The following is a 12,158-nucleotide window of genomic DNA, read 5'->3' as shown; positions in this document are numbered from 1 at the left end:
CTTTTGACACTTCTTCCACTCCCGTCCTTGCATGCTACAACGCTACAACAAAGATGACGGGGGAGAAGACGCTGTCCAAGTGGAGGCACGTAAATAAGAGCGCCCACAAAACGGTGCATCCTGAAGAGACTGTCAGAAAGTGACTTGAAGAAGATGTGTAAAACATCATCTATGCAACATTTTGAGCAAAGAACCACCATTACATGTTATGTAGACCACAAGGAAGTCTTTTACATTTAGAAAAAAACAAACAATAATAATATGACCCCTTTAATGAGCCTTATAATCCTTATGACTAGACCCGCTCATCAGCAGTGCGCCTTATAATCCGGAGCGCCCTATGGTCCGGAAAATACGGTATATTATTTTTACTCTCAATGCTGAAATCTCTAAATCAACTTCAGATCTGTCCATCGATTATAAGTTTGTATTATTTTTTGAGCAATGACAACTTTAAAGTAAAAAAAAAAAAAACAGCCTACATTTCAGCCTTTTGTTCTTAGAGTCACAATTGCAACATTTGCTTGATACATTACACCTCTTTCATTGCACTTTTTATCTTTTCCTATTTTCAGAATACGTTGCACTTTGGGCACCCCTGTTCTAAGACTATATCATATTTGCCTAATTCTGATTTTCAGAATAATAATTGAGGTGAGAGTTCACAGGCTTTGGCACAAATTGCATGAAGAAGTTTGCAGCACTGAGCATGTGTCACTCACTTCTTGTTTAAGTGTCTGTGTGCAGCTCTCAGAGCGTCCTGCATCTCTTTGTGCTGAGCATAAGCGCAGGCGTCCTCCAGCGGGGCCCAGCGGTAGTTCTGATGCTCGCTGGACAAAGTGACCTCGGTGCCTGGGTTTTTCAGCTCGGCCAGCCAGTACAGAACCTCCTTGGGGCGACCTCTCACCTGATAATGCAGCTCCTTCAGAAAGCCTTCGACCACCTGAAGGTCCTCAGCGCCAAGCCCCGCCTCCTCCTTGGTCTCTCTGAGAGCTGTGGTGAGGTCATCCTCACCCGAGTCCACGTGGCCTGATGGTGAACAGGTTCTTCATTTAATAAAAAACAGTTTCATAGTTGGATCAGCTAAGCCAGGGATGTCAAACTGGTTTTCATGGAGGGCCACATGGCAGTCATGTATGATGTAATGTAGGAATTTGCCTCTGGATTTCATTGTTAATTATATAAATTGTTTTAAGTACCGTATTTTCCGCACCATAAGGCGCACCTAAAAACCACACATTTTCTCAAAAGCTGACAGTGCGCCTTATAACCCGGTGCGCTTTATATATGGATAAATATTAAGATTCATTTTCATAAAGTTTCGGTCTCGTAACTACGGTAAACAGCCGCCATCTTTTTTCCCGGTAGAACAGGAAGCGCTTCTTCTTCTACGCAAGCAACCGCCAAGGTAAGCACCCGCCCCCATAGAACAGGAAGCGCTTCTTCTTCTACTGTAAGCAACCACCCGCCCGCGTAGAAGAAGAAAAAGCGCGCGGATATTACCGTACGTTTCATTTCCTTTGTGTGTTTACATCTGTAAAGACCACAAAATGGCTCCTACTAAACGACAGGGATCCGGTTCATGAAAAGACGCAATCTCTCCATCCGCACACGGATTACTATTTCACAGCAACTGATATTCCTGTGAACCGCACTGTGGATACAACGGGAGCACGTACGGTGAATATTCGCACCACAGGGAATGAGAAGTCATCCTTCACTGTGGTTCTAGCTTGGCCAGAAACTTCCACCCATGGTGATATTCAAAAGGAAGACCTTGCCAAAAGAGACCTTTCCAGCCGGCGTCATCATAAAAGCTAACTCGAAGGGATGGATGAAGAAAAGATGAGCGAGTGGTTAAGGTAAGTTTAAGTTTACGCGAAGAGGCCGGGTGGCTTTTTTCACGCAGCTTCGTCCATGTTGATATACGATTCCATGCGCGCCCACATCACGCTGGTTTTAATATATTATTAAAGTTTGACTGACCTATTTGACTGTTTTTTTGACATTCCTTTAGCGCAGTTAGATGCGGCTTATAACACGGGGCGGCTTATAGGTGGACAAAGTTTTGAAATATGCCGTTCATTGAAGGCGCGGCTTATAACCCAGGGCGCCTTATGGTGCGGAAAATACGGTAGACTGTCCATTTTACAGTAAAATATTTACATTTACAAAATTTAACTGTAAAATATAGTGTTTATTTTACGGTAAATGGAAAAACAGTACCAGGGTTTTTGGGGGCGGGGGGTTTACGGAAAAAGCTGGCAGCTTAGTTGCCAGAATTGTACTATTAAATTGACATTGTTTTTTTACAACATTATATTGTTCATGGAAAAATGTACAAGTTATTTTTTTATTCTGGCAACTTCGTCGCCAGTTTTTCTACCGTAAAAACAAATGTATCGTCTTTCCATTTACGGCAGGGTGTCAAACGTACACCCTGCTGTGCGTTTGAATGAAATAAATCCATTACATTTGGTGAGAAAAGATGAAGTACTTTATTGACACATACAGTGGGGCAAAAAAGTATTTAGTCAGCCACGATTGTGCAAGTTCTCCCACTTAAAATGATGACAGAGGTCTGTAATTTTCATCATAGGTACACTTCAACTGTGAGAGACAGAATGTGAAAAAAAATCCAGGAATTCACATTGTAGGATTTTTAAAGAATTTATTTGTAAATTATGGTGGAAAATAAGTATTTGGTCAATAACAAAAATTCAACTCAATACTTTGTAATATAACCTTTGTTGGCAATAACAGAGGTCAAACGATTACTAAAGGTCTTTACCAGGTTTGCACACACAGTAGCTGGTATTTTGTCCCATTCCTCCATGCAGATCTTCTCGAGAGCAGTGATGTTTTGGGGCTGTCGCCGAGCAATACGGAATTTCAACTCCCTCCACAGATTTTCTATGGGGTTAAGGTCTGGAGACTGGCTAGGCCACTCCAGGACTTTCAAATGCTTCTTACGGAGCCACTCCTTCGTTGCCCGGGCAGTGTGTTTGGGATCATTGCCATGCTGGAAGACCCAGCCACGTTTCATCTTCAAAGCTCTCACTGATGGAAGGAGGTTTTGGCTCAAAATCTCACGATACATGGCTCCATTCATTCTTTCCTTAACACGGATCAGTCGGCCTGTCCCCTTCGCAGAAAAACAGCCCCAAAGCATGATGTTTCCACCCCCATGCTTCACAGTAGGTATGGTGTTCTTGGGATGCAACTCAGTATTCTTCTTCCTCCAAACACGACGAGTTGAGTTTATACCAAAAAGTTCTATTTTGGTTTCATCTGACCACATGACATTCTCCCAATCCTCTGCTGTATCATCCATGTGCTCTCTGGCAAACTTCAGACGGGCCTGGACATGCACTGGCTTAAGCAGGGGGACACGTCTGGCACTGCAGGATTTGGTTCCCTGTCGGCGTAGTGTGTTACTGATGGTAACCTTTGTTACTTTGGTCCCAGCTCTCTGCAGGTCATTCACCAGGTCCCCCCGTGTGGTTCTGGGATTTTTGCTCACCGTTCTCATGATCATTTTGACCCCACGGGATGAGATCTTGCGTGGAGCCCCAGATCGAGGGAGATTATCAGTGGTCTTGTATGTCTTCCATTTTCTGATAATTGCTCCCACAGTTGATTTTTTCACACCAAGCTGCTTGCCTATTGTAGATTCACTCTTCACAGTCTGGTGCAGGTCTACAATTCTTTTCCTGGTGTCCTTCGACAGCTCTTTGGTCTTGGCCATAGTGGAGTTTGGAGTCTGACTGTTTGAGGCTGTGGACAGGTGTCTTTTATACAGATAACCAGTTCAAACAGGTGCCATTAATACAGGTAACAAGTGGAGGACAGAAGAGCTTCTTAAAGAAGAAGTTACAGGTCTGTGAGAGCCAGAGATCTTCCTTGTTTGAAGTGACCAAATACTTATTTTCCACCATAATTTACAAATAAATTATTTAAAATTGCTACAATGTGAATTCTTGGATTTTTTTTCCACATTCTGTCTCTCACAGTTGAAGTGTACCTATGATGAAAATTACAGACCTCTGTCATCATTTTAAGTGGGAGAACTTGCACAATCGGTGGCTGACTAAATACTTTTTTGCCCCACTGTATCATTTCCAGGTGTTTGCGGGCCAGATGAAATGATGTGGCGGGCCAGATCTCACCTGTGAGTTAAGCAGAGTTTTATACCTTTAGGTGGGGTCCAGTGGTGCTGCCCGTAGGAGGTCTGCAAGAGGAGGTACTCGATGTTGTCTTCTGGCGAAGCACAGTTTGCCAGACGTCGAAACACGATGAACCCACAGGCACGCAGCGCCATCTGGTGTGAGAGAGGGAACAAAGGGGTTGGCTTTGGAAGGGAATATTTACTAAAGATCCACACTTCTACCTGCAGGTATTAGCAGATCTAATTTATTGCTTCATAATGCAACTTATTTTTAAACAAATGTAATGTCCATGTCCTAGTGCAGATCACTTTGATATATTTAGTCAAAAGCGTACATTTGTCAGACACAATTGTAAGAATTTGACAATGATAATGTGGAATAGTTGAAAAGTTTACATTATTCTTGGCCAAATCATTATATATAATAAATTATATAATGCAAGTAACCATTTGAAAACACAATAAACATATTTTTCATTACTCTTGTATTTTTAACCATTGTAATTAAAAGGTGAATAGGTAAACAAACATCAAAATAGAATGGACTCAACATTTGTTGGCAAAAAAAATCCTAAAGTGGTGTGTTTTGTTGCCAATTGCAATTGTAGGAATTTGTTTTAGTGCCTCAGGACATCGTATTTCATGTTTTTATTGCCATTTAAGGCCTTCATTTTCGCATAATTGATTTAATGGCTTTTAAAGTTTTTTAATGAAACCCTGCAGACCTGTAAAAGGCCTAACCGTCATAGTTTGGGTCAGCACTAGAATTCAGGATCATTTGCAGTACAGTAGTTAGCTGATTTATCCTGTAGTCGCACCAATTGCTGTTATAATTGTTGAGTTATGACAACAAACATACACATGTACTTTTTTATTTTAACCATCTTCGAAGACAGAAACCAAGTTAACCTATGTCTTGTTTTTTTATGATTAGAAAAAAAGAAGAAATACAAGAGAAACATATATTTAGAGACCGAGTCCCTTTGGGACAGAGGACCCTATTGTATTTCTAGCGTTTTATTATTATACCGCCGCCTCTTTGAGCTGTAATTTGACCCCCTTAACATGCTTCAAAACTCACCAAATTGGACACACACATCAGGACTGGCAAAAATTGCGATCTAATCAAAAAACCAAACCCCAAAACTCAAAATTGCGCTCTAGCGCCCCCTAGGAAGAAAACACAGACAAAACTGCCTGTAACTCCCAGTAGGAATGTCATAGAGACATGAAACAAAAACCTCTACGTAGGTCTCACTTAGACCTATATTTCATACATTGACAACCCCCAGCAAAAATCAACAGGAAGTTTGCAATTCCCCCTTCAAAACAAAAGTTGTGTAAAAACAGTCACTTTTTTTCAAACATTATCTCCTCTGTCGTGTCGGCTTCAAATTAGCACAGGAGAGAGATTGAACCCTTCTGATTAAAAGTTGATGAAAGAGTTTTAATTACTGCTCCGGTTTGGATTTTATGAGCCCTCAAAGTCGGTCCCGTCCATCGCTGCTTGCAGCTTTAATTAGGTATTGATTTTACATTTCAAGCAACCCAAGTTGCAAGTTTCAAATATCAGATGGTAAACAAAATATTTTAAAATGCTTAACAGTACTAGCAAGCACAAAGCTAGAATTATGTTACTGTAAAGCAGGCCTGGGCAATTATTTTCACTCGGGGGCCCAAATTTTGAGGAAAAAATGTGTCTGGCGGCCGGTATATATATTTTAGGAACACTAATACAAAACCTCACAATAATGTCTGATTGAATGCTGTAAATATTATGACAGACCGCCTTAAAAAACAGAATGGAATTTTAAATTTTTTTTACTGAACGAGACACCCAGAATGTACATGAAAATAAAGAAAGTGGGATTTACAATATTAACTATGAAGGATAAAACACTGAATATTGACATCATATGAACGTCACACCCCCTCTCCATCCACATATTTTACAATCAAGCGAAATGCAACAAAAATGCAACAAACAGCGAAATATGAACACGAAGGGTAAAAACCCCCCACCAACAATCTGATATATGCGACATATCACTAAGTTTTAAAACTTTGTTGTGAAAATCTCCTTCCACGTCTGTCCCTGACACCCACATTTCTAACTCTGGAAACACTCTGTGGAAACACTCCCCACCCACACTGCTTGGTACCTCGTCTGACCTGCTGTGACTTACATGACCATAGTAACTAATTACATTACCATAGTAACTAATTAGATGACCATAGTAACTAATTATACAACCATAGTAACTAGTTAGATTACCATAGTAACTAATTAGATGAGCATAGTAACTAGTATATCATGCAGATTCCAAGCATGTAAAGACTTAGTATAGTAGAAGACTTACGGTCATTAGAAAAGATGAGTGCACATCATAATGGCAGCTACACTTTACATCTTAAACATCTAAAAAAATATTTGGGAATCAAATAGGTCAACCAACGAACAAGATTTCTCTACGGAATCTCCTCTCTGGTCAACAAAAGCACCATGAAGATTCTAGCGGGAACTCTCATTCAACATTTTTTCGATTACGCATGCACCTCCTGGTACCCTAGCACCTCCAAAACCCTCAAATCTAAACTCCAAACATCCCAGGACAAGCTAGTCAGATTACTTCTAGACCTCCACCCCAGATCACACCTCACTCCTACCCACTTCTCCAAAGTGGGCTGGCTCAGGGTGGAGGACAGAGTAAAACAACTTGCACTGAGCCTAGTCTATAAAAATGATTGATTGCATTCAGACAGGTTAAAATATTGCTAAAACCATCACTTTTCTATCAGTCACAGTGACTTTTCAAAACAAAAATATTACAGCAAAAATCATATGGGTTGATTGACATGTTTATTCTGTAAGCTAACTTCAATAGTTTGAAATTATTTTGACAGTTAATGCCAGTTATCCTGTCAACCTTTCACAAGACTTCAATTTGTTAATTGAAAGTATAAACAGTATAAACACTTTTTACAGTAAACAAATGGTAAAACAGTACTAAACAATTCCATTAAAAAAAAATTGGTGTCATTATTAACTTTCTGTCCAAGCTTGTATAATCTACTGCCTTGTTCAATTGTAAAAAATATTCTGTGCCTAAAATTCACATTTCTATCACAATTATCATACTGTAAACATGGTAAGCTAACTTCATTAAAATTAATAGTCCTGTCAATAGCATGGAATTACAATTCAAATGTAGTTTTTTTGTAAGCCTTTCAAAATAATTCAAAATATGAAAAATGAATGAAAATTAATTGAAGCCATCAGACACTTGAAAAGTGGCACATCACATCTCTAATGTAATCATTTGAACTTTTCAACAGAAATAGCACTGCAAAAATATTAAGGACATACTTCTGTATTTTGGTAGTTATGCTGTCAACATTTAACAAGATTTCTTCAACTTGGACTTGAAAGCATAAATAGTATAAACACTTTTAACAGTATAACAGTACTAAACAATTCCAATAGATAACATTGGTGTCATTACCTTTTTGTGGCTAAAATCCAAATTTAGCAACGGCATTAGACTTGTGTTTTTTTGTCCCAACGTGGTCTTTTACATCGCTAATTCCTCCGTGTCCGATCGAAAAATCTTGTCTGCACAAGGTGCAATTCGCGTAGTTTTCACCCTTTTTGGAACGGATAATTATTCCTGGATAGGCTTTTGAATATTCTTCACGGAATGACTGCAGTTTTCTTTTCGGTTTAAGACTCGTTTGCGATTTTTCTCCGGTTGATTCCATGATCGTTCGCTCGTTTGAAAACAATGGGCAACAGGTGCCTCGTGCTTGGCAGCGGTGCTATAAATAGCCTCGCGCATGGCATTCGGAATGGCTCGATAGGAAGTTACGGGAAGCAGTGTCGATTGTCATTGTTGTTACGCGATTTCGTGAATAAAACTTAAAAAAAAAAAAAAAAAATGTAATTAATGAAAAGTCGTATTTTTTATCACTGCAACCGTAACCCGGAATAGGTTGATGAAAACCGTACTAATTACGGGAAAACCGGAGTAGTTGGCAGGTATGCGAAGTACATGTCAAACTACTTCCTTAACCTAAATGACCGCCATAACCACAACACCAGGGGGAGCTCCACTAACCACGTTAAACCCAGATTCCCATCTAACAAAGGTCTTAACTCATTCTCCTTCTATGCCACATCAATATGGAATGCACTCCCAACAGGTGTAAAAGAAAGTGCATCTCTATCCTCCTTCAAAACTGCATTAAAACAACACCTCCAGGCAAATAAACCCTAGCCTAACACCCTCCCCCCTCCACATCCCACCTCCCCGGATTGTAAATAATCAAATGTATATACTTGTTCTTATGCTTTCTGATCTCACTATGTTCACTGCTCGCTGTACATATCCTACCAAGTCACACCTACACTGTTTCAATAATTGTTGATGACTGAAGTGATGATAACAACCAACCCTAACCCCCCCTCCACATCCCACACCCCGGATTGTAAATAATGTAAATAATTCAATGTATATACTCTGATGATGAACTTGTGTGATGACTGTATTATGATGATAGTATATATTTGTACCATGAATTGAATTAACGTGGACCCCGACTTAAACAAGTTGAAAAACTTAGACCATTTAGTGGTCAAGTGTACGGAATATGTACTGTACTGTGCAATCTACTAATAAAAGTTTCAATCATTTAATCAAATGTCCGGCGGGCCAGATTGAAAAGATTAACGGGCCCCATGTGGCCCCTGGGCCTTCATTTGCCCATAGGCGCGGGCGGACCTACGTCACTTCCGCCTGCCAATCCCCTCGCAACCGGTCGCCATATTGAATTCGTTGAAAACAAACCAGCTCACAGCGAACACAGCATTGACAGAAAAGGCATTTAACGAGGTTTCACGGCATTTTAATCTGTTCTAAATGGCGTATGATTATGTAAATAGTCTTTCCAGTGAGGCTAGGTTAAGATACGAGTTAAAATGTTCTGTAGTCGGATTAAACGACTGCCCTTACCGCCTTCCAGCAGATGCGTGGACTGATAATCCTACACAATGGCCGGACATGGAATTTGGAAATCTTTATGTCTACCTCACAAGCGCACCAGGTCGGTTGTTAGCTTCGGTTGTTATATAACGAATAAATCACATAAAAATTGTTAAATCACCCAAGGTATGTTGATAAATGATAATAAGGATGACACGGTGGCTACCAGTATCTGTATATTTATTATATCTGTAGAGAGCTCATTCAAATTCAGTATTATGATTTATTATTTGCTGAATTACTGTTCCTTTTTGAAAAAATATTGAGAGATTTGAGGGCTACAACTACAAGTAATGTTTGATTACAACAAAGGAGACTTGCAGACAGCATTTTACGACTGTCTTGAAAAGTTGATTAAATGGCAACATGAAAATTATAGGGTTTATTGGTTTTTAAAAACCCAACCGTTAAGTGCAAATTTAAATGAAACCGGTTTTCGAAAATAGCCTTTATACCGTATGTTATTGTTGTGCAACAACAACAACTTCAGCTGTCGAACGTTATTCAGTAAAAATTCAACGGGTTCAACATTAGCATGGACGGTATAGCCAAGTTGTGGTTAAGAAGGTGGATTTTTGTTCCTTATATTTACCAGAAACGAAGTGATCCGAACACACGACCCGGGATTTTGGGGGACTGCAGTAAGAACCGTCCTCGTTTTCCCGGTGTAAAGCTGCGAGCCATTTGTCTCGTCTCTGTGGGCTTTTAGCAGAGGTGGGACCAAGTCATTGTTTTGCAAGTCACAAGTAAGTCTCAAGTCTTTGCCCTCAAGTCCGAGTCAAGTCCCGAGTCAAGACAGGCAAGCCCCGAGTCAAGTCCAAAGTCAAGACTGGAAAGTCTCAAGTCAAGTCCTAAGTCCTGCATTTTGAGTTTCGAGTCCTTTCAAGTCCTTTTAACCACAGACTAATATATTAACACAGATTGTGTATGCTTTTCAAACGCTGTATTTATTTATTAAAACAAGTGCATTTTAAATTGCAGGAAAGAAAATTGTGCTGACATTGCACTTTATAATAGCACTATTAACCAGTCATTTTAAACATTAACTCATTCCTTTACAGAACAAACACATTGAAAAATAAAGTGCAAATGTACTTATTTGTACAAAAGTGTTAACATTGAAAAAACATGACATATACGTGAACATAACAAAAAAGTTGTACTTTTTATATGTCAGGGCCCTATGCTGCATTGCATCTGCAAAAGACCAAATTAGCCAAGAGTCTGTCAGTCATTTGTGCACGATGGGGGCGTAGTATGATGCCACCATGGCTGAAAACTCGCTCCACTGGAGCACTGGAGGCAGGCACTGCCAAGACTCTCATGGCCACTCGGAACAGTGAAGGAAGAGTCTTCATGTTCAATGCCCAGAACAAAAGGGGGGAGAGAGTTGTTTTGGGTTGGTGCACTACTTGTAAGTGTATCTTGTGTTTTTTATGTTGATTTAATTAAAAAAAGAAAAAAAAAAAATTATTTCTTGTGCGGCCCGATACCAATCGATCCACGGACCAGTACCGGGCCGCGGCCCGGTGGTTGGGGACCGCTGAGGTAAACAACCAACAGTATGTCAGAAAGCTAGCTAAAACGGTACACATATTCATAATATAGTATACATTTTAACTGACCTTTATTTGACTATTTTTGTCTTTTTTTAGGTGGCTAAAATACGCAGTGCTGCTGACCGCCGTCTAACGTTACGTGTGATATATTGACTAACGTAACCCTGCTTAAAAAAAATCACTGAACAAAAAGTATGAATAAGGTAGTGAACTGCAACAGATTCCCGTGTTTGCAATAACGTTATAACTTTAGCAGTGAGTTTACAACCCAAGTCGAGTCTAAAGTCATCAAATTCATGACTCGAGTCTGACTCGAGTCCAAGTCATGTGACTCGAGTCCACACCTCTGGGAAGTAGTGTCAAAGCGCTTTGAGTACCTTGAAGGTAGAAAAGCGCTATACGAGTACAACCCATTTATCATTTATAATGACGACGGTTTGTTTTCAACGCCAGTCAGGTTGCTATGGCTCGAAGAACCCGTATGTAGCTCAGTTGCCCGGATGTCGGCCCTGCCCTATTCCTGTATGAAAGTATTGCCAAATTGCATTACGACGATACAACTTGTAAGACAACTAGTTGTTGTTTAATGAAAAGGCAAACCTTTAAAACATGTTTACAATGCAGTATGTGTTTGATTCTAATACAAAATAACATATTAGAGCTTTCAGGTTGAGTTAACCAAGTGTTCTTTTAGCGAACTTGCTAAACGTAAAATACAGATAGAGCACTAAATCAATGCTTTTAATTCACGCCAGCGAGTTAAAATGTAGGAGTAATTAGTTATGAGAGACCGGAGAAAAGGAAAATGAAACTTACAGTTTAACTAACGATGTGTTTCTTGTTTTGTTAGTAGCTTGTTTCTCACCGGCGCGCAGACGCAGAACACCGTTGCACGATGACAAATGAGTCCGGGCTGAAATGAGAAGCGTAAAAAAAGAGTTCCGCTTAGTACCACACAGTGTTGCCAGACGTAGGACTGTTACAGCCCTGTCTTGTGTTGGATTTCACCGCAACGTTACCCTCTCTATGACCAAAAACCCAACAATGTGCCTTAATTTGACCCATTCCATACACAATAGTTATCAAACAGAACGGATGGTTATAGTCCAGCATGTTGGGAATGATCTTTACAGCCAAGTGGAGGCAGTGTTCTGCCACAGGGACTTTTTTCAACAGTTATTCATTCATTTAAATGTAAAACTGCAGACAAAGCTGATTTACTCTGCTTCAATGTTTTACTGTAACAGATGGTTCTTTTGTACGAAAACGTTCCTTAAAAACACCCGACAATTTTAAGCTACTGGTATGTTATTTTTTCATTTCCCATCTGGCAACCATAATGACCCGCCACAAGAACATTAATGTGGTTTGATGTCCTGATTTTCCATAGAT

At 39.9% G+C, this 12,158-nt stretch overlaps 1 protein-coding gene across 4 annotated transcripts in view; it reads right to left on the bottom strand.

Moving 5' to 3' along the window:
- Positions 1 to 298: 298 nt before the first annotated feature.
- nudt2 (nudix (nucleoside diphosphate linked moiety X)-type motif 2) overlaps positions 299 to 12,158 on the bottom strand; it is a 298,883-nt gene continuing 287,023 nt past the window's right edge. For 2 of the 4 annotated variants that reach the window (XM_072912642.1, XM_072912643.1), the window contains exons 2-3: positions 4,195 to 4,321; positions 299 to 1,029 (exon numbers count right to left, since the gene is read on the bottom strand). In XM_072912642.1, the coding sequence (XP_072768743.1) occupies positions 719 to 1,029; positions 4,195 to 4,321 (438 nt within the window). In that variant the 3' untranslated portion in view covers positions 299 to 718. Of the gene's footprint in view, positions 1,030 to 4,194; positions 4,322 to 11,582; positions 11,674 to 12,158 lie in introns of those variants that run through there. The other 2 variants (XM_061932246.1, XM_061932247.1) reach the window with 2 other exon arrangements.

This window comes from Nerophis lumbriciformis, linkage group LG38, assembly GCF_033978685.3.
Source record: "Nerophis lumbriciformis linkage group LG38, RoL_Nlum_v2.1, whole genome shotgun sequence".
NCBI lineage: Eukaryota > Metazoa > Chordata > Actinopteri > Syngnathiformes > Syngnathidae > Nerophis > Nerophis lumbriciformis.
The sequence above is the reverse complement of the archived record's forward strand: the minus strand, read 5'-3'. Positions and strand labels throughout refer to the sequence as shown.